The sequence below is a fragment of the Mustela nivalis genome (genome assembly GCF_964662115.1).
Source record: "Mustela nivalis genome assembly, chromosome: 2".
NCBI lineage: Eukaryota > Metazoa > Chordata > Mammalia > Carnivora > Mustelidae > Mustela > Mustela nivalis.
The window spans coordinates 58,680,834-58,706,038 of NC_139021.1; the positions used below are offsets into that span (position 1 = coordinate 58,680,834).

At 44.5% G+C, this 25,205-nt stretch overlaps 1 protein-coding gene across 10 annotated transcripts in view; it reads left to right on the forward strand.

Moving 5' to 3' along the window:
* The window catches only part of STAU2 (staufen double-stranded RNA binding protein 2), a 324,564-nt gene extending 311,489 nt beyond the window's left edge, over nt 1-13,075 (forward strand). For all 10 annotated transcript variants that reach the window (XM_082719848.1, XM_082719846.1, XM_082719840.1 and 7 more), the window contains 2 exons: nt 10,682-10,770; nt 11,950-13,075. In XM_082719848.1, coding sequence (XP_082575974.1) covers nt 10,682-10,770; nt 11,950-12,043 — 183 coding nt within the window. In that variant the 3' untranslated portion in view covers nt 12,044-13,075. The remainder of the gene's footprint in view (nt 1-10,681; nt 10,771-11,949) is intronic.
* Nucleotides 13,076-25,205: the final 12,130 nt, after the last annotated feature.

Below are 25,205 nucleotides of genomic sequence, written 5' to 3' on the forward strand. Positions count from 1 at the left end.
GCCGGCACTGGCCGAGGAACCCTGAGGTTAAAGAGGACTTAGGACTTTGGTTAGATGGGTCCCTCCTGGCAAGGTAGGCTCATTGTCCCCTCCCTGGGTCCCGGTGGGGAGTAGGTCCTGGACAGCTTTGCCGTTATTCTGCATTCCATGAGACTCCTCGATCTTCAAAGATGATTCAAATACAATGCGTGAACTGTTGGGATGTAGATTCAAAAACCAACTTTAAAAGACATCTTTGAGACTATCAGGAAAAGTTTTACATAACGTGAGTATTTAGATGATAGAAAGGATTTGTTCTTAATTTTGTTAGGTGTGATCATGGCATGTGTCTTTTCTGATACCTGATTTGGAGTCCTCTGGGAAAACATGAAGATACATGAAACCAGACTGGCAAAAATACTGATCATTCTTAATCTGAGTGGTAGGTGTGTGGGGGTTCAGTATACTATCCTTTGTACTTTGTGAATGTTTGGAAGTGTGAGGCTAAGGAGACCACCAAATGCCAGGATGGCCACCAAATGCCCCAAGAAAAGAAATCGGGCTTCTGCCTGCCTCACACATTAAGGGAACCAGCAAGGCCTACAACGCATGTGCCATTACCACCTTGGACTCTATTTCGGTACAACTATAATTCAAAATTAAACAGAACTTTATAAGTTATATTGTTTGACCATCACTCCCTATTGTTCCCAACTGCCCCTATAGCCATGCAATGCAAGAGCACATGAAATGCAGTAAAAATTATGAAATAACAAAAAACAAGAAAATAACAAAAAATAAAGAATTTTTTAAAATTATGGAATAACTGTATGTCTTTTTCAAACCTAGCTGGAATTTCTGTATAGACAGAGCAGTGTGTGCTCATGTTCAGGGGCAATGCTTCTCCTTCTCTTTGGAGAAGAATATTAAACAACCATCAAGTACCAAAGGAACCTTTGGGGCAGGGCAGAATTCAGGCACCATTGCTCTCCAGAACCAGGCTCTCCTTGGGTGGAAGAGACTCCCCTCTGGTCCTTTATTTCAGGATGCCGCCTTGAAGGTCTCAAGCAAAGCCCCCATTATGGGTCTTCCTGGGGAAGGTTTCCCAGGAACTTTCTTCATAGACCTCACACTGGCCCAGGGAAGGGGAAGCATTAGTTACAGACCCCAAAGAGGACAGAAGCCCAAACCCAAATGATTGACATTTCAAAAAGTCACTAGCCATCATCTATAATCCTTGCAGGTAGACTGTGGGACAGGAGAACCTTTTCTCACACGGATGATAGAGACCACCCAGTTCTGCTTTCCTGGGACTGTTTGTCCTACAGCATATTGTCTATAGATGGAGAGGCCATGGGTGGGGGTGGGATGGGGTGTGTAAAAGGTGGAGAGAGAGGCTCATAGGAGAGAACCTTTAAAGAATGTCCTGAAGTGAGAAAAAGCAAGCAGGAGCAAGATGCCGACTCAGAGAATAAAGAGAAAACAGAAAGCAGAAATGTGTCTGTAAGTACTTGTCTGTCTTAGGGAGCTTCAGATGGAAACCAACAAACAATCAACCAAGGAATATTCCTTGAAGATGTTCTATGAACATACTGTGCTGATCTCCAACAGGAAAATGGCTTGGCTGGCCAAGGGCCGACCAACTATTTGAGACAGGACACAAACACATTGCAGATAGCCCACAGTTCAGGGAGGCAGATGGCAAGGGCCGTCAGAAGTTCATAGGTGGGAGACAGGCTGGAAATCAGGGCAGTCCACCCTGGGAAGATGAAAGACTTCAGGAGCAAAGGTGTGGAGGTAAGAAAACTCAGATATTTTCAGCAGACAAGAGGTAGACCCATCAGACCAGGGCAGGAGATCCATGTGGGTGGGGCTTCTGCAATGTTGGTGTGTCTCCAGGCCAGCTGGCTGGGGAGCTCTTGATAACACTGCCAGGTGTTCCTGAGGCTGGTGACTGATCTTTTGATCTGGGCGTCACACTCTGGGAAACACGCTGTAATGAAATTGCAATAAATGCAATTGTAGAGTAGAATGGGGCCAGCTGATGGATGTCAGGCCAAGGATACAGAATGTTATTTGGTGGCTGGAAGTTCTTAATGGCTTTTGATTAAGGAGTGGGTATAGTGTTAGAGTTCTCTTAGGAAGAGAGATGGGTAAGCAATCCACTAGAAAAAGTAATAGAAATATATAAGAAATGGGGGTATAAATGAACATGGAGATAGAGATTGGTCTCAACAGAGAAAGGTATGGTATGCTTGGGTAGCTCAGTCGGTTAAGCATCAGCCTTCAGCGCAGGTCATGATCCTGGGGTCCTGGGATCAAGTCCCACGTTGGGCTCTCTGCTCCGAAGGGAGCCTACTTCTCTCTGTAGCTGCTGCTCCCCCTGCTTGTGCGCTCTCTTTCTCTTTCTCTCTCTGACAAATAAAGAAAGATCTTTTAAAAATTTAAAAAAAAAAAACCCACAAAAACAGAAAGGGGTGTAATGAAAGCTCTCGTTTATAGTCCAGGAATTAAGCCTAAGAAGCTCAGAGAGGTACAGTAGCTTGCATAGACACACAGCCGGCCTACAGTAGGGCTGGCATTTTAGTCGAGGTCTGAGAGACTGCGAACACCATGCTCCCCACCCTTCCTTGTCAAGGTGAGAGGAAGAGTAGATGAGTTTCTCTTGTTGCTTTGACCAATGACTAGACTTAGTGGGTTAACCACACAAACACATTATCTTAGAGTTAAATAGATGAGAAGTCAGGTAGGGCTCTCCCTAGCCTAAAATCAAGGCATCAGCAGTTTTTTGGTTTGGTTTTGGTTTTGGTTTGAGGGGAGAATTGATCTTTTTGCTTTTTTGCCTTTTCCGGCTTCTAGAGACCCCCTACTTTCCTTGGCTTGTGTTCCCCTTCCTCTGTCTCCAAAACTAACCACATCACTCTGACCATTTCTTCCTAGACGTATCATCCTCTCTCAGCAAAGCCAGGAAGGATTCTCTGATTTTAAGAACTCACGTGATTAGATGGGACTCATCTGGGTAATCCAGAATAATCTTCCCATCTCCATGTTTATACTTCAATCTCATGTGCGGAACCACTTTTTCCCATGTGAGGTAACATACGCACATTCTGGGGGTGAGGACACGGACATTTCTTGGTGGAGGGGGAGGGGAGGCATCATCCTGCCAAGCACAAGTGACACTGCTGCCACTCATGGACACCTGCCTTTGCACCCAGCAGCATGTTGTGGTAACATATCATTACAGAGGGGACTTCAGGAATTCTGAAAGGAATGATGTTGGTAGAACAAAACCAGTGTGGTTAGAGTAGACATGGCATTATGGATGTTTGTCCTAAACACACGCGAACGTTCCTCGGCTCTGTCAATCCTGCCTTAAGCTTGACTCTGTATCATTGTCAAGGCTGACATGGATCACCCAATGTAAGAGCCTGACCACCCAGTATAGAAGATGCCTAAGTGTGTAGTCCGAGTGCCCAAGTTTGTACCCGTTTCCCTAATTCTAGAGTGAAAATTTCTGTTCTCTGCTTTGGTAGATTGCCTAAAACTTGCGTGTCTTCAGACCACGACCTGCCTTTTTTGTTGTTGTTGTCGTTGTTTTTTTTTTTTGTTGTTGTTGTTGTTTTTTACAGTAAATAGCCATCATCTAAGCAGGCTGACATCCCTTTGTTCCAAGAGTAAGCCATTCATAAAGTACCAATTTTATGGAAATGACACGAAGCAATAGGACTGTGTGAGCATAAATGAAAAGTGCAGGTTCTATGAAACTGTTAGAATCAGGGCAGCAAATGGTTTAATTAAAGCTCAGTGTAATCCTTTTTCATTTTATTTTTGAAGTCCTATCTTTGATTCATCTGCATTGTGGTAGACTGAGGATCCAATTTAGAATTACAATTTTTTCTCTTTGGTATCTTTTATTTTAAAGAAAGAGAGACTTGTGTTTTGTTACAGACCTTTCAAAGCCAGAAAATGATAGCATAGGGATGTTAAAATTCACATTCTTGGGGCAATAATCCTTAAGCTTATGGATGAACCTGCTGGTTTTCAGCCACTGAAAGGATTCAGTAGAGAGCCAGTCTCGAAGACTGTTGGGATGAGAAGTTGGGGGAGTCCTCAGCTGCAAATAAAGGCATTTGCTGTTTGAAGCCCCATCAGTTTCTCATTTAAGAAGACCTATTTAGTGAGCTGCACATATGACCACTGTGTGCATTTTGAAAGGAATCTAGCCGTTAGAGCTGCTCCCAGGAAGAGCTCCACATGAGCAAGCACTTCGGGGAAAAAGGCAAAACAAAACAAACCCTGAACACTGACTTAAAATGAAGGCCACGTTCAGGCATGTGTGACTGCCTCGACTTTAATGGGAACAGCCTGTTTCTGGGATTCAGGACGTAAAATTGGTGGGAAAAGTGTGAAATGAGGAGAAAAAAAAGGAAATAAAAGAATCCACTGGACACTGTGTTTAAACACCACAAGAAGAACAGTGTGTCATAAAAGGATGAGCTAAAATTCTCATTTTTGCTAACGAGGACCATTGTTGTCTCTCAAAAAAGGTTTTAATGCTGTTACATTAAAATGTAACTCTTGAAGAAGAAAGCAGGAAGAACAGGCACTGGTTTCAACACAATTTGCTCATTGCTGATGAGAGGAAAGTTAGAAATTGCAGAAATGGCTGGGAAGTCTCACCTCCATTGTGCGGACATAACAGACACACACACACACATACACACAGGCGTGTGTGCAAGCGTGCAAACCAAGACCAGCAAACAGGCATGGAAAGTATCTTCCTGGCATCTTGTTTCTGGCATTGCTATAACTACGCACAAAACAAGTGATCCATGAAATGGTAGCGACATCTGTTCAAGAACCTGTGGGGCTTTCCTCACAAAACAGTTGTAAAATCTGTTGGGGACCAAAATATTTCTACGTATCTATGTAGATGCTTTCTTTTAAGGGAAACACACACACACACGCACGCACGCACTCAAATGGATACAAGTGTTGAGTTTAAAAGACAGGAATAAGAAAAGGAAATGTCATCCACTTCTTTAAAATTTTTTTAAAATTTTTCTCCTTTCAAACCAAGCTACATGAATAGCTTTGAATATACCTTTTCTTCTTTTTTCTTTCCTTTTCTTTCTTCCTCCTCCTCTTCTTCTCCCCTCCCCTACCCGTCCACCACCAGTCTTCCTCCTCCTGCCCCTCCTCCACCTCCTCCTCCTTCTCATCCTCCTCCTTCTTCTTCTTTTTTGGAATCCCAGAACACATAAACGGTCATAAAGCTGAAGTTCGAGATTCCGCGTGGTAGACTGCAGTAACATATGCGTGGATGCTGAGCGAGTTTGTTTTGATTTGGTAGGAAACATTTTCTGACCTTGGAAATGAAATCATTTAGTTGTCTATTTGTCTGCGGCTGGAGCCGCATGGAGGATTCTGGCTACTTATGTTAGTGCATCTTTGAAATTCTCAAATCCACGGTGTGTGGGAAGTTGCACAACTTGGATTTAAGCATCATTTCAGGATGTTCCTCATTAAGCACCCAGATTTGCCTCCTTCCCACGATTCCCCAGCATTAGTTCACAGGGATCACCCAGCAGACCGTCCAGGCTGACGGGGTGAACGGAGACAGGCAGGGCCTCTTCTTCTCTATTTACCCTCTCGGTAGCTCCGTACTCAGGCTTTAGATGTGTCTCCAAATGAGAGTTATTTGATTTCGCTCTCACTCCAGTGTCCTTTACTATTATGTAGCATTTTTATAATCTGTTCTTACTTTTTTTTTTTAAACAACGGGCCTCTAGCAAGTAACAATTTATTCTGTTGGAATAGTTTAAACTTGGAGATTTTGTTGATTTTACCATCTTCTGGACAGATTCGGCTGTGCGTAGGAAAATGTTTTTGCGGACTGTTCACTTTCAGCATTTGTTCACAAAGCCATTCCATTATACATTGTTCTTTGGAATGATTGATAATTGAGTCTTGCTAAATGAAGGGGGCTATTTCGGGCATTGCTGCATTATCGTATTCTGGGAGCCGATTTGCTGTAGAAAGTGAAGCACGCCCATCTCCCAGATGGCATCTTTTCATCTGTCAAGTATCCTCTCTGGGAAGGCGGTGGCCGATGAATTGGGGGTAGGGGGGGAGCTCCCCAGCTGAGCTCACGGACCGGCGAGAGAGGAAGCAGCCGGCCAGTGTTCTGCTAGGACCTGTGGGAGGAGGCACCTGGTCGACAGCCCCTGCCCATCTCAGCTTTCCTAAACATAGTTGGCTTATCGCTCGCTATAAATCACTGCCGAGCCCTCTGTCCTTTCTCTGTCCGTTCACCTTTGCAATCCCAGCACCTCCTCTTGCTGCAGGACCCTACAGCCCAGGGGCCCAGGTAAACCCTGCAGCTTGTTTTTCCCTCCTTCGGACAACCCCATGCAGGTGAGGAATGAACCTTCTCAGAACAAGATGGGAGGGGCAAATAAAGTGAGCAAGACTTAGTACCCTCGAGAATGTTAAGAAATGACAGTTAAGTTACCTTGTTGGGGAGTCGTGGGGTAATCCTAAGTGATAAAATAATTCCTATAGCAATTCAATTTTAAACCAAACTACAAGAGTCAGAGAAGCGCCGAACAAGCCCTCAGAAGTCAACCTAGGGACCACAAGAAGGCTGGAGACTGGCAGCTCCCCGTGGTCCCCACAAGACAACAAACCCCTTCTCTAGAAAATGGGGATAATTATATGAGCTGACCTCCAGTAACTATTGTGGGGAATAATTAATAGAATGAGTATGGAGGAAGGAGTAAGAGTAAGCTGGTAATAATGATATTGGAAAAAGTCATGCTGAAATTGGCTTGAAGGAATTGAGGGGATGTGGTCAAGAATGTGCAAATCTGGGTTCAAATCTCTGCTCTGCCATTCGCTACCTGTGTGACCTGGAGTAGGTTACTGAATTCCTCCCGGGGAGGACCTGCCTGCGGGGCTGTGGAAACACCTGCTGTCACTCAGGTAAAGGCCCCCGTCTCGTGACTATGGCAGAGTGATGTTCATCAAATGGTAGCTACTGCTGTTTACAGAGAAGATAAATCACCTTCATTGTCTTTTTATAAATTAGTAAGAAGTCCTCTCCTATTTATAAGCAATTGTATTCAGGATTATCAATAAGATGTGGGTTGAATTATCTCATCAGATAAATAAGGGAATGTTATTTGGAAGCCTTTAAGCATACTTTGGGAGGGAAGAAGCCACGCAAGAATTCTGAAAATCTGTCCGTGGCATTGAGTGAAAGAGCACGCCGCCTTTCCAGCCTTCAGTACATACTTTGAGTGATGACAGGCATTTTGAAAGTTCACGGGGACCTGCTTGACATGTTGATAAAATCATCCAGGAGCTTTTGCAAGAGCTAAAACACTGAACCTACTCCCTGAGACCTGGCCTGCGTCTCCTGTGCGCATCTCCTGTTGGATGGAACAGAGCAGGTGTCACTGGCTCTTGGACTTAGTGAAGCAAGACATTTGGTTCCGGGCATTCAGGCAGCAAGTACCCCCAAAACAACTACGGAAAATGAGCTACAATTAGGCTATGAATGACTTTTGAAAATTGTTTTTAAAGTTGTTTTTGATTGCCATTTTGACCTTGTTGGGAGTAAAACAGGACCCAGAAGCCCTGGCGCTCTTATATGTCTCAGGCAGCAATATCACATGGCCAGTTTAAGTTTGGGGGTACTGAACAGCCCTCCACAATAGTTCGTTTGGGAAGAAATTGATAAAAACTAGCATTCCTGACAATAATTCACATACTACAGGATCAGAAAAAAGAGTGGTTCATTTGTTCAAAATTGTTGAATATACCAAGACCTGTAAGTTCATTAATGCCCTCCCCATAAAGTCAGGCTATCTGGAAAGGTCAGGCATGGACTGGTCTGGAGAGCTTAGCAGTGAGTGGGCCCAGTGCCTCACCCCATACACGTATGCATGAGGCAGGCCTCCAGAGCTCAGGCTCATGTTACAAGCCCTTGGGAGTGTGCACACCCACGGGGCTGTTCACAGCCAGGCACCTAGGAAGTCCATCCAGCACCTCAGCATTTCAAGACTGGGAAGGACCTCAGCTGTCACTCAGTTGAATGAATCTCAACGAAAGCCAAATCCGGCTGCAGACTTCCTCTAGGGGAGGGGAGTTGTCCAAATCTGGGTCTTTTCAGAGTCAGCTTAATTTTTGAAAGCCACCAAAATTACTCAAAGCCAAATCCAGTGACTAGAATACATGGTCAGGATGGACAAATGAAAAGAAGGTGGGGCCATAGGATGACAAAACTGGTTTGCTTGAGTGCCCCACAAAGTGGTTCTGAGAGGTTAATTCCAAAAGCACCTAGAAGAACACTGCTGCTGTGCTCACAACCTCTCTGAGGGCAGAGGGAAAGCTCCTGTCAGATATTTATTTATTATTTATTTGATTGTTGGTTTGTTTGTTTGTTTATTTTTAGGTCAGAGCTTTAAACATGTGCCTGTGTTTTGGCCTAGAAATTCAATTTCTAGGAATTTATCATAAGGAAATTATTGAGATGGTACACAAAAATCTTAACCATCAGAAAGCTGGATGCAGCTTTAACAACAGCTCCAATATTGGGAGTGTCTGAAATGTCCAACTGTAGGAACCGGCTAAGTAGAAGAGGACATATCAAGTCAACAGGCTGGGCAGTCAGGCAAAATGATGCCACTGACATTTCTCTATTGACTTGCAAACCTGCTGTGTGTTCAATGGAAAGAGCAGATTATAAAACAGTGTCAAGATATGATTGAGGTGAAAGCATGTGCATATGGGGAAGAGATAGGAAAGCACATGGAAACATTGTAGCAAGTGGGAAATGGGTGGGTGGGATGGTGACTATTTCCGCATTTCTTTTTGGCTTATATCTATTCCGATTGTCCTGTAATGAAAACTATTTTTATAATCCAAAGATAATAAAAGGAAACATCACCGGAGAAAGAGGTTCTACTTTGCTTAAGGAGGAATTATGATGGACCTATATTCATTTGTGAGAGTTCTCATGATGAAATCCCACAAACCGAGCGGTTTAATCAACAGCAAAGTATCTTCCCACAGTTTCTGGAGGTTGGAGGTCTGAACCCAAAGTGTTGATGGTTCCCTCTCAGGGCGGTGAGGGAGACTCTGTTCCAGGCCTCTCCATAGTGTCTGGCAGTTTGCTGGTGATCACTGATGTCCTTTGGCTTTGGTTGTATCACTGCAATCTCTTGCCTCCATGTGGTATTCTTCCTGTGTGTGCGTGTCCACACACAGAGTTCCCCTTCTTGTATGGACATTGGTCATATTGGATTTGGGCCTACCCTGTTCCAGTAGGACTTCATCTCCCTGAAAACTTCAATGACCCTATTTTCAAATAAGGCCACAATTTGAAGGTATTGGGGGTCAGAATTTCAATATATAGATTTTGGGGGGAGGGATACAATTTAAGCAGTAATGGTATCCCAGTGAGAGAGCCGCACTTCTACCCAACTGGAAGGAGCGCGTAGCCGCCACCTAGGCCTCTGTCAGCCTGCTGTACGCCTTGAGCAGGGGCCTGGACCAGTGGGGTCCAGCACTGACATCCCTGCTTGCTTCTCCTGTAAACCTGAAACTACTCTAAAGGAATTACCTTATTACCTTAAAAATTAAAATCAGAAACTCTGTTACGAACAATGACGTTTACAAGGGATCACACACTTAGCTACCCCAGAGGGGCCCTTGGCAGATAAACATTTGGGAAACTGCAAGGGTTAGTTAGCCCTTTCTCAAAGGCAGTTGAGAAGACGCAGATGACCAAAGTGTGACCCAGCGGGATGTCGAGGATTCAAACAGCCCTAGCCGCTCACACCTATCTCAGACTCAACAAAGCCCTTCTAATGGAGCTTTAGAGTGGTGCCGTGTGGGGGAGGGGAAGAAGAACCAAATTCTTATTTGAAGAAATAACAGTTTGGAACGTGCACAAGAGTGTCAACAAGTTATGTAGATCTTATCAGCATCGCATTTTTGGTGCCTCCCAGCTATCCAGCGAGGCTCCGCCAGCCTGTCGACACCCTTCAGCGGCCCACGCATGACGGGCAAATCAACACCTCGGGAGGCTCTGCTGTGGCCAGGCCTGCCTCCCCGGGGCCCCCGAGGAGCACACATTTTCTCTCTCCTCGCAGAATACCATCCTGCCACCCCCTCGATATGCATGAGCGTCTTGGGTCCACTTCTCTGCTCACTTCCCGTGACTTGGTGAAATATAAAATGGAACAAGACCTTCGTGCTAACTTTGGGAAGAGTACCTCGGCTGGGGAAATCTGATGGGCTCGCCTCGGAAGGGTAGTTTCGGTAATGTGAGGAGAAATTATGCAAAGTCGTTGTCAGACTGCAAGAGGCTTAAACTAGGTGTTTTTACATTTGCAGATAAAAACTCTGTGACTTAACAAAATCGCCGATGAGGGACTGGGCATGAGACTTTGGGGGTTCCTCTCCCCACCTCCTCCCTCCACAGACGTAAATCCCTCCTGGTATATACATTGCTCATGATAATATAGCCTTTCAGATGTAATTTTGCTAAATGATGCAAAAAAGCATTTATTTAGACCAATGAAAATGATAGTCTTAAGTGTACATCTCAGCTCTTTTATACTTAACCTGTTTATTAACGTTGAAGTCAGTGAATGGATCTCCTTGTTTGTGTGTTTGTTTTCATTTCTAGGCAGCTTTAAGTGCCTTGAAACAGTTTTCTGAACAAGGACTGGATCCAATGGAAGGGGCAATGAATATTGAAAAAGGTTCTCTTGAAAAGTGAGTAACTCTTCTGCTGTATTCTTTCATTTCTAATTTTGTAACTGTACAGAAAAAGTGAGATATCGATGACCCTAAGGTTAAAAGAACCCCTCAGGACAATGATATCTGTGTCTTACAAAGTTATTCATAACACAATTAAATGTAAATAAATGAGAAACATTTATTTTGTAAATATGAGAAAAAATGTAAATAAATGAGAAACAGTAGCATATAGGGTCATTTTCCTTTCCCATAATATGTCCGTGAAAGTTTTAATCTACTAACTGATCATTATTTCTGCATTTTAATGCCTTTGTTGGAAAAATTTATGTGAGTTTTGCTGACTACAGAGACTTGCACAACTCTTAAAACATCGGTTTGGCTTCATACCTTTGAGCTTTCTTCTAGCTAAACCACTTTCCAAGGTAAAGATTTTCACTCACACTCCTGCTAAGCCATGGGCACAAGAGAGAAGAAAGAAAAAGCAGCCCAGATGAGGTGTTTCCTCTCCTTGACCGCATTTTGTTGTTCGTAGTGTTGTAGAGACACAAGCAGACATTGCCACCCAAGCGTGGCTCCCAAGGGCTGCAGGGCGAGAAGGCAGCTGGAGCGAGTATTTCTCAATCCAGCTCACAGCCTTTTTATGATACTGAACATCAGGCCTTACCTGAGAGCCTGAAGGTTAGGTCTTTCTCAGAAGCCCAATTTACACTAGAGAATCAGAACGCAATTGCATTACCGTAGTGGAATCCGAACACTTTCCAAACAATTAATAATTGCAAGTGAGATTTCCAAACACACAGAAGAGGAAATAACATTTTTGAGAATGGAAAAAAAAAAAAAATAGATAACCCAGGAAGTAAAAACCGGATATATCGATCCTCCTGGTTAACAACCAACAGCGCTTGGCCGTTGATCGTTAATATGTAAACGGGGAGAGCGTGAGAAGAGCACATTTGGTAAACAGAGCTGGCATTTTAAGTTGTCTATAGATTGGCAACCATTTATAAGCTAATTTAATCAAAAACATTTCCACATGATCTCATCAGTAGACTATCTGAACATAAATATTGTTGTTTCACTTTAAAATGTCACTTTTGTGGTGACCTTTGAATCCCGTGTGCCATCTGCTAATAAACATGTCTGAAGACGTGCAACCCTGGGCCTTCAGCTCTTGTTAATGTATTAATCTTCCAGACAAGCCCAGCATCTGGGAGAGAAAGCGGACAATAACCAGACACACCCGGGCTCCATCGCTCAGGACTGCAAGAAATCAAAGTCGGTCATCTAGCAGCTCCCAGGACCGCGGCTGCCACCACATCCTTATAAACCTGTCAGCACGCATGAGGGTGTCTGTGTTCAAGGAAATGAATGACTAATACCATTATTTGAGTCTTATGTGAAGACAACACTATTCTAACACAAGCGATAATATGCATAGTACTGTTTACTCAACCGGGGGGGAAATAAAACTTTGAGCATCTCCCTTGGAACCTGAGATCATATCATAACTCATTTGCCCAGAGGCAGCAGAAATCTGATCCTGCTACTGGAGCTTAAAATAACAATTAATGAGAAGTGTTAGAAACAGAGGTAAAAATTTTAAAGGATTAATAGGGAAATTGGGTTTGGTTCTGTTGTTAGGATTGTTTTTTGTCGTGGCGCTTGTGTTCAGTTCTATTCTCTCTCTCTCTCTCTCTCTCTCTCCTGTTTTTAAATAATGCTTGATGATTCAGAGATTAACCCATGACGTGCTGTGGAATGTGATGGTCGTTGTCTTCATATAGAGTCACACGGTTCCTCTTTTTCTGCCGATATTTGTAATCTTCATCCTGTATCCATAGGAATAACTTTTAAGGCGCACGCCTCAGAGATGTATGCAAGCAAACGAGGTTGGAATCAGGTCTGATATTTTATTTAAAATATGAAATAATGTTAGGAACCACTAGTTTCAGTATACTCGAGGAATTCAACAAAACAACCAGTTGTGGGTCTGGAACTCCATCAGTCCTATAGCCACTGAGGAGGCGTCTGGCCTCCACAAACCATTTCTCTGGGTTCCACGTCCTGCCGTGGAAATCGCAACCACCCTCATCCGTGTGTCGTAGCCCCTCACTGTTTTGCATCGAGCGCGTTCTTAACCGCCTCTGGACTTGGGACAGTGAGTGGGATCAAACTAAATCATGTACATGGCGGGGAAGGGACAGCCTGTCGGAGGAGCCGTCACCGTCTTGCCAGCTTGTAGCCAGCCACGCTCTGGACCAGCATGTTGGAATCCGGCGTGTAGCGAATGCAGTAAACATTTGGTCGGTTTCTGTGTGAAGTGTTGTCATTGTTGTTCTTTCGTTCCCTGGCTCTCCTCTCTCAACTCTCACCTCAGCGAGCCCCGTCTCGAAGGCCGCCACCCAGCCTCGTCAGCCCATGGTGTTGTTTGGGGGTGGGGGGTGCCCTGGTGGCCTCAGACGGGGCGCCCGGGCCCCTCGCGCCACCGTGGGGCCCCCTCCCGGGTGACTCGGAGCCGGCTTCCCGACCGGCCCACGTCACCTCATTGTTCAGCCTTTCTCCGTATTGATTCGCCCACGTTGTGCAATGAGAAAACACTCGATGGGCTCACGGCTCGACCCAACATGACAAGAGAAATATAATTATGTAAGATTTCATAAGCAAAACCACCACAAATCATGATCGGGCTGACTCACACGCGACTGGAGAATAAACAAACAGCAACATAAGGAAATAACTCGAGGGTTGTTTTTAATGATTCCCATGTGGGGAAGTCCGCCAGTATTGGGAGGGCTGGGTGCCCTTGGAGGAAATGGGTCTTGTTACATAAAGCTGGGTCCTTGTGGAAATAACAGCGCGTTTGTAAAGTTGGGGGGTCGCAAGGTAAGCCAAGCTGAGCAACATGTCCTGCTGCCTAGCACCAGGGTGCAGAGGGCCCTGGATTCTTCCCTTACGAGGGACTCTTCGGCTCTGGGGGCGGGGGGGGGGGGGTCGGGGAGGGGGACGGGCCTGGACACAGCACTCCTTCAGGCCGGGTCTTCAAAGTGGATCTTCAGTTTACCAAACACAATAAACAGGGACTACCTCCTGCAGCCCACGGTCAAGAGCAACACCAAGGGCCCAAGGCTGTCAGGGTTGTTGGAGAGTGGTGAGCCCCCCAGGGAACAAACAAGCTCATGGGTTCTCACCACCCAAATACGGGAAACCTTAAACAGTCACCCTCAGAGCTGAGGTATCCCTAACACACCAGGGTGGTGGTGGGCATGGTGGGGTGGAGGTGGGGTGCAAATTTGCATAGGACCTCAACTTTAATGGTGGGGTAATGATCTAAAAATTTCATCCCATCCACCTGCTTGAAGAGCCTGGGCAAGCTTTTAGATATTGCGTCCCCCTCCCCCACAACGCAGCCCTGTCTGGGAACCTTTCGGGTTTTCTTTGGGTTGGATTAGCAATGCAAATATTGGGTGGCCTGCAGACCCTTCCAGGAACCCACTAGGATGCTCCAAGCTCATTCCAAAGCACAATGTTATATATCATTAGAGGGGAAACCATTAAGTAGATTTATTGAAAGAATGTTTCTTCGGCACAACGAGATCTTTTTGATGAAAAATGGAACTCATTATTCTTTAAAGGACACAGATTGACTTATCTCCTTTATCAATTACAGTGTCTGCTTTCAGCTTTTCTCAATCAGCAATGGGCTTTGTAGTCACTTCCCAGGGCTGAGGCCAATGTGCTTTATGAGAAACCTTTGTTTTTACATTTTAATTGGAAATATAATATTGCACTTTGGAACTCTGACCATCCCTTTCCAGTACAACCTGCCAAAGATCGATGGTGAGACACCACCAACCAGGCTGCCACAAGATATTCCTCCCTTTCCTGGGGTGATGTATCTGAGTCGTCCTAGCGTTCTTCTCCCCAGCCAACCTTCTCAACAGTGAGTTTTGTTATTGTTGTCCATAGCTTCCAACAAATTCCTGCACCATAAAATAAAAATAGATGAATGGGAAAAAATCCACGTATTATACGAAAGTTTTCAGGACTCCTGGTGACCTTGGAAATGTGGTCCAGACCTGTTGGTTAGTGTTTTCTTCCCACTGCAGGTATGTGGTCACTGCCCAGTTTGTTCTGTACCTTTTAAGGTCCAAAGGCTACTTGTTATCATTATGGCCAAGGATGATAGAAAACCGAACAGTTTTGCACACAGAGCTAAAAAGTCATTAATGGCAAAATCGTCTATGAATTTGTCTTTGAGTTTCCCCTCACTTACCGCACCATGATATAGGTACCTGATAAAGGTATAAATGATACATTGAATACATGCAAAAATAGGTGAATGAATGATTTACCGAAGGGATAGATAAGCTTGTTAATGAAATAAACTTTAAATCTCACTGCTTAACACAACACAGAGACAGTCACTCATGATCATGGATGACGTTCCCGTTGCTAACATGATTATACCTCCAACCCCAGGGGAACTGTGGCATTTTTAATTCAAAACATGGTGGGTTCCAAAACACCCTCACTTCAGAGGACTTTGGACCCATGGAAACCCACTGTACTATCCTACCCATCTTCCCATTTCTGCATTTATATCCCTTCCCTAGGCTAGCAGAGTTAATGCCAGTCCACACTCCCAGATACATTCCTACATTTCCATAATCACAGATACGCGGCTCCTGATGAGGAACCTTGTAACACATGGTTCAAAGCAAAGACTTCCTTACACTCTGTCAAGCCCACTGTCTATTTCTGGCAGACACCACCCAAGTTCAATCTCACCTTGCCAAGACTCATTTAAAAATTATCTCATTAGGGAAGCTCTCCTCTATGTTCTAACTTCTTAACATAGCTCAATGCTCCCTTGGCTCCCAGCACACTCTGATGTATGCTGGGAATGCAGAAAATAAATAAACAAATGAAACTTCTTCCCCCTGAAGGACCCACATTCTAGCTGGAGGGAAAGACCCACAAGGAAATGAGCACAGAGAATGGAGCGTTTTGTTCTTACAACCATCACACTGGGGCTTGGTGTTCACCTGCTTGTCCTCATCAGTCACTTCTTCTTCCCTCGCCCCTATTACATGCTTTGGGCTGCGTACTCTATTCAGGTGACACTGTCGAAAAGCCACCGTCTGCTTTCCCTTTAGCAGTATTATCTTATCTCTCCTCCACCGCCCACGGCCCACAATGTCCACAGACAGTCCCCACCCTCCAGCCTCAAACATACATATAGCAGATGAAGAAGCTCTTTAAGACACCCTCCCTACACTCAGGAGACAGACCACCCCCGACCATATCTCCCAGCCTGGGAACAGTGCCCCCTTGGGTATGTAAATGTTTATTGAGCAGATGAACGACCCTAAAGCCCCTGCCCTGATGGATTTGTGGGTCTAACTGAATCAGCAGTGACCTGGACAAAGAAGTCTGGCCTCTCGGATAGAGACTCCTGCCCTGGAACAAGTTCCAGTTGCCCTTCTGTGAATGTGTAGACTTGTCGAAGTCATTTAACGTCTTCAGGTTTCAGCTTCTCATCCAAAAACAACAGGGGCAAGAATATGCCAGAGTCTGTGGCCTACTTTTTAAATGTGCACAAGTTGTGAAAGTAAATACAATCTTTCAGTCAGATTCAGTGGGTTGTAGAGAAAGAGCCAGAGCCTAAGAGTCAAGTGTCCAGAGACCGGGTTCAGACACAGATGGGACCCTGGCAAGGGATCTAGCTTTCTCGAGCCCCAGTTTCCACATCTATAAAATGATGGCCCCTAAGAGCATTACGCTCTAAATTTGCACTACCATTCATACCTCTATTACTAGTGGTATGCCTATATTCAAATTTGACTTTTTTTAAAAAATTTTATTTATTTATTTGACAGAGAGAGATCGCTAGTAGGCAGAGAGGCAGGCAGAGAGAGAGAGAAGGAAGCAGGCTCCCTGCTGAGCAGAGAGCCCGACGCGGAACTCGATCCCAGGACCCTGAGATCATGACCCGAGCCGAAGGCAGCGGCTTAACCCACTGAGCCACCCAGGCACCTTCAAATTTGACTTCTAATGTATGGATTTTTAATCAAATACCTACAAGGAAAATACCACTGTTCTGTCAATTTGGAGTCTGTTGGTTGTAAGCTGTAGAAACCTATTCAAACCAGCGATGGGAAGCTTGTTTTAAAGGTACGGTGGTGTTTCACAGAACCTAAGGGCAGAAATGCAGACACAAACTGGAGCCAGGAAGTAGAAGGCTATGAGGAAACCAGGAAGCTCTCTTTCTCCCTGTCTCTTAATACCCCTCCTCCCTCCGAATGTCTGAATCATCTCTCTCCACACCAGCTCCTGCTTCTTAAGAACACATATCAGAGAACATGGCTACAAAGAGGACCCAAGTTAACAACCACCTGAAGAACAATGAATCCCTCTTTGGATTTCATTCCTTAAATCAAAGGAAGGAACCCCTGACTGGCCCACCTCAGACCAGGTGTTCACCTCTGGCCCACATTGTACAAATATGGCCGCCTCATTCTACCCCTGTGGAGCAGGGTAGGGTAGTCATCAGAGAAGAATGACTGTCTTATGAGACAGTCCAATAGATATCTGTCTTGACTGCTCCCCAGGGGGCAAGGCTCGTTATAATCATGTGCCAGTTCTTACTTTCAATGTAAACAGTGAAGCTTTAATAACAGTCTCCCAAATGTCATAGACTGGTCTCAGGTTTGTGAAGGTTGTACCGTTTTGTTTGGTTTTCTATAGTCCTTTCAAGTCTTCAGTTTCAAGGGTCTGATGACCCACAAAGCTTTCCTGAATAAGTCCTAAAGCTACATAAGATAAAAAATGAAAACTTTCTAGTGATGCCAATTAGTATGTTTTTAAAAGCCTCCTTTCCTGTAACACATAATGAGAAACTTAGGCAATGAGTAGTCATCTGTCCTCAGTGATTTCTATAAAACCGGAAGACAAAAGGCTCCTTCCCTGCTTTTGTAATCATGAGAGGATTTTAACTGTAAAGGGATTTCTGGTTTTTACAAAGCAGGTGGGTAGAGATGGAAGCATTCTTGGTCTGATTTTCTTTTGAATTTTACTCATAAGTTTTCAAGGAAGCCCAAAGAAGGGAGGAGATTTGGTTGTTTAAGTGGGTGGGAGGAGGCAGAAAATAGGATCAGAAATTTGAATTGGGTGAGAAAGCCACGCTGCACTGGAAAAGGATGAGGAAATGGGAAGTTCTGGAGAAGACATTTATGACCAGAACAGACTAAGTGTTCCCTACAGGTAAGTCTTTAAATGCCTGCCCCTTAGCTTAAGGAATAAGTAGTCAAAATCTTCTGTTTCCCCTCGAGCCTGCCCTTAAATCTTCTACATGGGTAGTAATTTTCCAGAAAGGTGTTTGGTCACTGGTCCTTCCTCATCCTTTGAGTGCAGAGGAAGGAACTTGATCTCTCACCAACTCAAGATGATTAATAAGCTCCAGGCAAAGCCGAGACCTACAAGTGAACTTCAAGGAGAAGTTGGCCCTTTGGCCATAGCTGATATCAGAGAAGGTCAGAACCTCTGTTTTTGCCTGGAACCAGTCACTTCCATAGTCACCACCACAAAATGGGCCACAGCTGTTTGAGTGCTCAGCTCCACGACAGCCACTCCCTCCATCTTAGAACAGACCACTGGCCTGGAAATATCTGAGTAAACATATCTTGCCTTCTAGTCTCTAACCTTAACCAAATTCCAACCTATTAATCAATTAGCAAATATGAAATCAGTCTTATGAGGAACCAACTGAAACTTAAAGATGTCTGTCCTCAAAGAGCTTCCAGTGTAATTGGTCAAATGGATGGCAACAAGGTAGTGAGAGAAAATGCAAGAAGACAGATATAGATGTACCAAATTAGGAATTGATTTCAGCCTCTGCTGCTCCCATAATGCTTATAGGAAGCACTGTGAGGAAACTCGGGCCAATGACCCGGGTTTTAGAATAAAAAAGAATGTCTACCTTGGAATCCTGCTCCCCTTGATTTGGTGATCTGGCCTGTCCAACTCCTAACCAAGGTGCTGTAGGAATCCATTTTGCATGTTTCCTTTTTCTGGGGCAAATCCCCTGGATATCTGAGGCTTTATGAGCTACCATCTCCTCACAACCACCACCTTCATCACCAACAACCTTATGAACTACTGATTTACAATCTTGATCCACCTTTTGTCAAGAAATCAGTGCTGGGTATGGTTAAGAGTCAGGATTCAGGAGTCAGACTGTCTATGCTCAACTCTTGGCTTTTCCACTAACTCCTTACGGATGTGTAGGTAAGTTCCCTTACCTTTTTCAAACCTCACCTTCTTTAACTGTTAAGAATGGCAGTGTTGTTATGTGGATTAAATAAATTAATTTTATGAGTTAATACATGTAAAGTGTTTTGAGCCATATGTGGCAGAGAGCACGGACTCAATAAACATGAGTTATTATTGACCAAGAGCCGATCAATGAATTAATCAATAATTATTGATCAACTACTGTGTGCCAGATGTTATAAATGCTGAGCAGAGAAAGAGGCCAAGATGAATAAGGCATAGTCCTGTTTTGCATCATGAGGTTTTGGTTTCTTAAAGACAGCTATAAAACATGCACACAAATAAATGTTACCCCAAACTGAATAGCCTCAGAGACCTACAGGAAGCGCTCATGGGCTACTCATACAACAGGATCTTCTTTGAGATGTCTTCTCCACAAAGCCCTGTATCTGTGGCTCCTAATGCCTCCTGGGACGTGTTTGGTGAGAATGATCCACAGGTCGGAGAATTATTTCTGACAAAGCGATTACACATCCCCCACATATCTCATGACACACCTCTTGCTCTAGACTCCTCAGGATGCCAGGAAGAGATGGCAGAAGAAGCCCACCAGTGACCCAGAAAGGCACACACATCCCCAGAAGTCAGGGCAGCCAAAGCTGGTAAGGTGACTCTGAAATATTAGACCAAAGCTAAGCTTGCCTTCTGTTGGTATAATTTTTTTGGAAGTAAAGAGACAAAGAACTGTATAAAATAGCCTGTCCCTCCTGGCCAGTATGAAAAAGCAGCTTATTCCTTCTGTTCTGTCTGGTTACAAGCATACCAGCACTACATCGATGCTTTTGTTTGTTTGTTTTAACATCGATGCTTTAAAATCATTTCCTCAAATGCCACCATGAGAAAGAGAAGGAGAGACTCAGGATGTCCCATATGATGGGTAGTAAAAGTCATTATTTATTTATTTATGTGGTTTTTTAAAAAAGATTTTATTTATTTGTCAGAGAGAGAGCACAAGCAGGGGGGAGGAGCAGAGAGAGAAGCAGGCTCACTGCTAAGCAGGGAGCCAAGGGTGGGACTCAATTCCAGGACCCTGGGATCATGACCTGAGCTGAAGGCAGACACCTAATGACTGAGGGACCCAGGCAGCCCTGTAGTAAAGGGTATTTACAATATAGTTGAGGGTCTGAATGAGGGCAGTAGCAATAGGGAAGGAGAACAGGAAGCATAAAGAAGGTAGATTCAGCCACATGGATGTTGGGGAGACGTGAGGCATTTTCATTCAGGCAGAGCCCGCCTGAGTGTCTTGGCCTAGGAAGCTGGGTAAATGGCAGTATTATCCGCTAAGATAGGGAGTACAGGGGAAGAGCAAGTCATTCATGAACTTGTTGAGGCTGGCATGCCTGCAGGACAGCCAGAGAAAGATCTTCAATTGGTAATTGAATATGTAATGTCAACATCAGGAAAGACATTTAAGAGGAAGAGAAGGTGTTTGTGAGGAATAAGCACATGGGTGGTTATCAGTGACATGTAAACTAAAAAAATCCTCCAGATGGAGTCAGTAGAACAAGAGAAGGGAAAAAAAAAAAAAAAGGCCAAGGCAAAGCCTTGGGAAGTAGAGGTAGGCTGAGAGAAAAGTGCATGTGGAAGTCTGAGAAAGAATGCAAGACATAAGAAAAGGATGGCCAGGGGAGGACGGCATGGACAAAAGTGTTGGTTGCCACAGTGAGGAAGTGAGGAAGCAAGGAAAGAGCCCATAAGATCTGGCATCAGGAGGTCATGGATGACCTTTGACAGCCTTGTTCAGGAAGGAGGAAGAGGAGGACGCAAGGAAGGGCAGCCTCTCTCCTTTTGAAGGGCTAGACAGCTCCTCAAGCAAAATCCTGAGTCTATTGTCTTCTGAATACTTGACATACTATTGCACTAGATTCAAGGACTGTGAATTGGTACATCTTTTCTAGAGAACAATTTGGCAACGTGTATCCAAATATTTAGTGAAGAAAGAATGCTGTTGTCCATGATCTCTGCCCACTCACCATCCAAAGATGGCGTCTGCTTGGGCGCTGTCAGTGCAATAAAAGGAGACAGTGCCCATGGGAGTTTGCAAACTAGCCAGTCTCATTCTGATCAGCATGCTCTCCAAGGACCTGTGACTAGTGAGTGTGCTGGCTACCTCTGAAGACGGAGCAATAGCAGATGGGCATTCGGTGTCTAGCCTGTAGATGCTTCTCCAAAGAGGTGCTCCCTATTAGAGGCCCCTTCCCACCTTGGCAGTAACTTGTCCATTCTTCTGGTAGGCTGGTGGACTTAGCTTTTATTTGCCTTCTAAGAACAGGGCTTCTGTTTCAAGAGAAGAGCCAGGAATCAGAGGATATTGGTTTAAATTTCCTTGGTAGTTAGCCTTGTGTGGGGTTCTTGGTAAGAGCTGTGTAGGGGACCAAGGCTGTGAGGATAGAGTGGGGGTGGGCACAGTCTGGGATATGGTGTCTTATGTGGAAAGGCTCTAATTAGGTGTTAGTGGTAAATTAAAGATGGCTATAAAATGTCTCTCTCACTAGTGAGAAGTGGAGTTTATTTCCCCTCCCCTTGAATCTGGGTTGGCCCTGTAATTGAATCTGGTGGAAGTGACTTTGTGACAATTCAAGGCCTAGCCTTCTGGGTCTAGCCTCCTGATTCCTCCCTAGTGGGCCATTGTCTCTTTTGATTGTCACGCTTGGAACCCAGCCACCATGCTGTGAGATGTCCAAGCCATAGGGAAAGACTACACTATAGGCACTTTGGTCAAGTCTTAGCTGAGCTCTGAATTGACAGCCAACATCAACTACCAGCTGTGTGCCCAGGCCCTCTTGGATGTTCCAGCCCAACAAAGCCTCAGATGACCACTACCCCAGCCACCATCATGTGGAGCAGAAGTTCCACTCAGGGATACCCAGTCAGCCCATCAACAGCATTGTAAGAAATAATGCAAAAGTTGCTTTCTGTCACTAAGTTTGGGCTGGTTTGTTATGCAGCAGTAGATAACTGGGACAGTTTTCCTTTAGAGTTTCCATGGACTTGAACCCAATTTCTAGGTAAACAATCAAGAGCAAACCCTAAATTAGCCATTAGCTTCCCTCTTTGCTACCCAGAACCCTTTTCACAATCCCTTACAAGTTGCCAAACAAGGTGGGAGCTCCTTGTTTCCTCTGTCTGTCTCCTTGTGGTCAGTATACAAAGTAGAGTGAATGTCTCAACATGGGGCTGGGGCACAGAGGGACTGGGAAAATCCAACTGGTGATGAGCGGTCTTCTCCAAATGAGTAATTAGAGCCCCTTGGGGTTGGGGCCATTTTTACACAGTCAGCTGAACACAGCATTCATTTTTTTTTCTGGTTAGTCTCCACAAGAGAGGGCCAGATGCCAGCACTAGGTGGGCCCAGATTGCTAAGCTCCCATTCTTTCTTGCACTGAGGGCTCATTTTGTTCCATGATATGACACTTGATCCCAATAGCCGTGTGTTTGTGGCTTGATTCTGCACCACTGATTCAAGTCTCCCAGACTCCTGCTCCACTGTGAGCCCCGCTTATCCCTGCAACCCTATTCCAAACCCTCTGGTTGATATTAAGCCTGAGCTCCAGGGCACCATGACATACAATCTTATGGCCTTGACTATTATTTCATCTGTATTAATTTTTCCCAAAATTTCAGTCATGAGTTTCTCAGGGATAGTATGACAAAAGCCTGAAGTATATTCCTTTTGGTCTCCTGGGAGCACAGAGTCAATGCCAATTTGCTGGGCGATCGTGGTCCTATGAAGCAGAGTTTTGAGATTGAAACAAGAATGGCTCAGAAAGTTCTGGGTCAAAAAAAAAAAAAAAGAAAGAAAGAAAGAAAAAGAAAAAGAAAGAAAGAAAGAAAAGAAAGTTCTGGGTCAATTACCATGGCCAAAGTTTCACTTTTCTTACTGGTTGTGATCATTGTTAATAAGCATGCTAAGACTCTTTAACTCAAATAAATTCATTTAGAACTGACAAAATTCTCTTTAAGCTCATACTACTGTTATAACTTTCTTTATTTCAGATTTAAAGCAGTTTCTAGCATGATGGTTATATTGTTTTCATATTGTCAAGAACATAAGTGATAGCAGGAAGATCTTATTACCAGGAAAAAAAAAAATAAAATTAAACAAGGTGGTCTGTGGTGAGTTATCGTGTATGGAATTAATTTCTCATTCAGGTTTGGATGATCTCATAAATTGTTCTTTTGGTTGGCAGTTTCACCCTAGCCTGATAGATTGAATTATTTCCTTGTAATTCAGACCCCCTGTGCAGTCTGTAACGAAGAACACATTGTGTGTCTTGGCTAGCCTGGGTGGTGGAGGACAGATGCCCACAGTCGTCTCAGAGCCGTCAGCACTGAGCTCAGCCACACATCCTTGAGGGACAATCGATGACACTATCAATGGCACATTGTTGTAATATCAGGCCAGGGGGGTGACCTAGATGAGAGGGAGTTCCTAGAACCCTGAGTCTGGCATGGGTATGTTTACACTATGAGGTCTGTTGCAGACAGTTTGGCCCAACACCCGTAGAACAATGGGACTTCGCAGACTTCTGTGGCACCTCAGGAAGACAGTGGCTCAAGAGACTAGCATTGCAGAGGCCCAACCACAGGGTAATGGCTTCCATATCTCTTCTGGAGGAGCAGCCCTCACATATTTGAAGGACAAAAGTAGGAAGAATCTCAGATCCTTCAAATCCAGTGGACCAGAACAGTCAGACAAGAGAATGCACTTCTAGAAATAAAAACTGCCTAGCCAAGGTGTCTCCTTTGGACCCTGCAGGTGCAACGCAGCACCCTACAAAGCTGCATCCTCTTTCTTCTGGGTGGTAGAAGGGGACAAATGCTACTAGCCTCACCCAGAACCAAACCGTCTGAAGGAGGATGCTGATGTGACTTCCCACTACATCAGAGATCCAGGCTCACTGCACGTATAACATTCGCTCCCTCTGGAATCGCAAATAAAACAGCCACGGGAGAACTGTTGCCTCACCAATTACTGTGGCACCTGATCTAGAAACCATCTTTGCAGCTGAAACCCACGGCCGTGGCTCCTCCTCCTTGACCGGCAGCCGTATTTCTGGAGCCTTGAAGGGCTGGCATTTCCCGCTTCGCTTCCAGCCAGGCTGAAAGAGGAGCGAGTGCTGCGCTCCACTCCTCTGCCCTGGCTGGGCCATGAGGTCGCTCCGGAGAACGCTTTTAACCAGCATCGTGGAAACCCAAACTTCATTCAGAGAGAAGTGCTGCATAGGACCACTGTTATTTATAGCATCTGCCCAGGACAGCGATGTCCTGGGACATGGGACTTTCAGGTCCTAAGCTGGAAATGCCAAACACACCAGGACTCATGCTCCAGGAGCAGGGGAGAGGAAATCCCAAAGGCACCTTGATTCTGTGAGCTGCCCTCCAGCTGTGGGCTGCCTGGCCCCCTGGGCTCTCTAGGCAAGTGCTCTCTCCACCACCGGACATGCCTACAGCTGAGATTTGTGCCCAGGGGCTATTTGAGCTCTCTCAGCAAGCTGTGTCTCCCAATGTCAAAGGAGAGGAAATGCAGGACAATGGCCCACAGAGCTGAGGTTGCTCCCACTGTGGTTCTCCATTGCTTCTCAGGCGAGCATCTGCCACACTCAAAATATATATATATTAACTATATATTAACTTAGAAAAAAAATTCCAGCATAGTTAGCATACAGTGTTATGTTAGTTTCAGATGTACAATATAGTAATTCAATGATTCTATGCATTACTCAGTACTTATCATGGTAAGTGCACTCTTAATCCCCTTCATTTATTCTGCCCATCCCCCCACCTCCCTTCTAGTAACCATAGTTTGTTCTCTATAGTTCAGAGTCTGTTTCTTGGTTTCTCTCTCTCTCTCTTTGTCTTCATTTGTTTGTTTTCTTTTTTAAATTCCACATATGAGTGAAATCATATGACATTTGTCTTTCTCCAACTGACTCATTTCCCTTAGCATAATACTCTCTAGCTCCACCTACATTATTACAAAGGGCAGGATTTCATTCTTTTTCGTGGCTGAATAATATTCCATTATATATGTAAATAAACTGTTTTTTATATGTATACATATATACATCATGTATATGTATATGTATGTATACATATATACACACATATATAATATA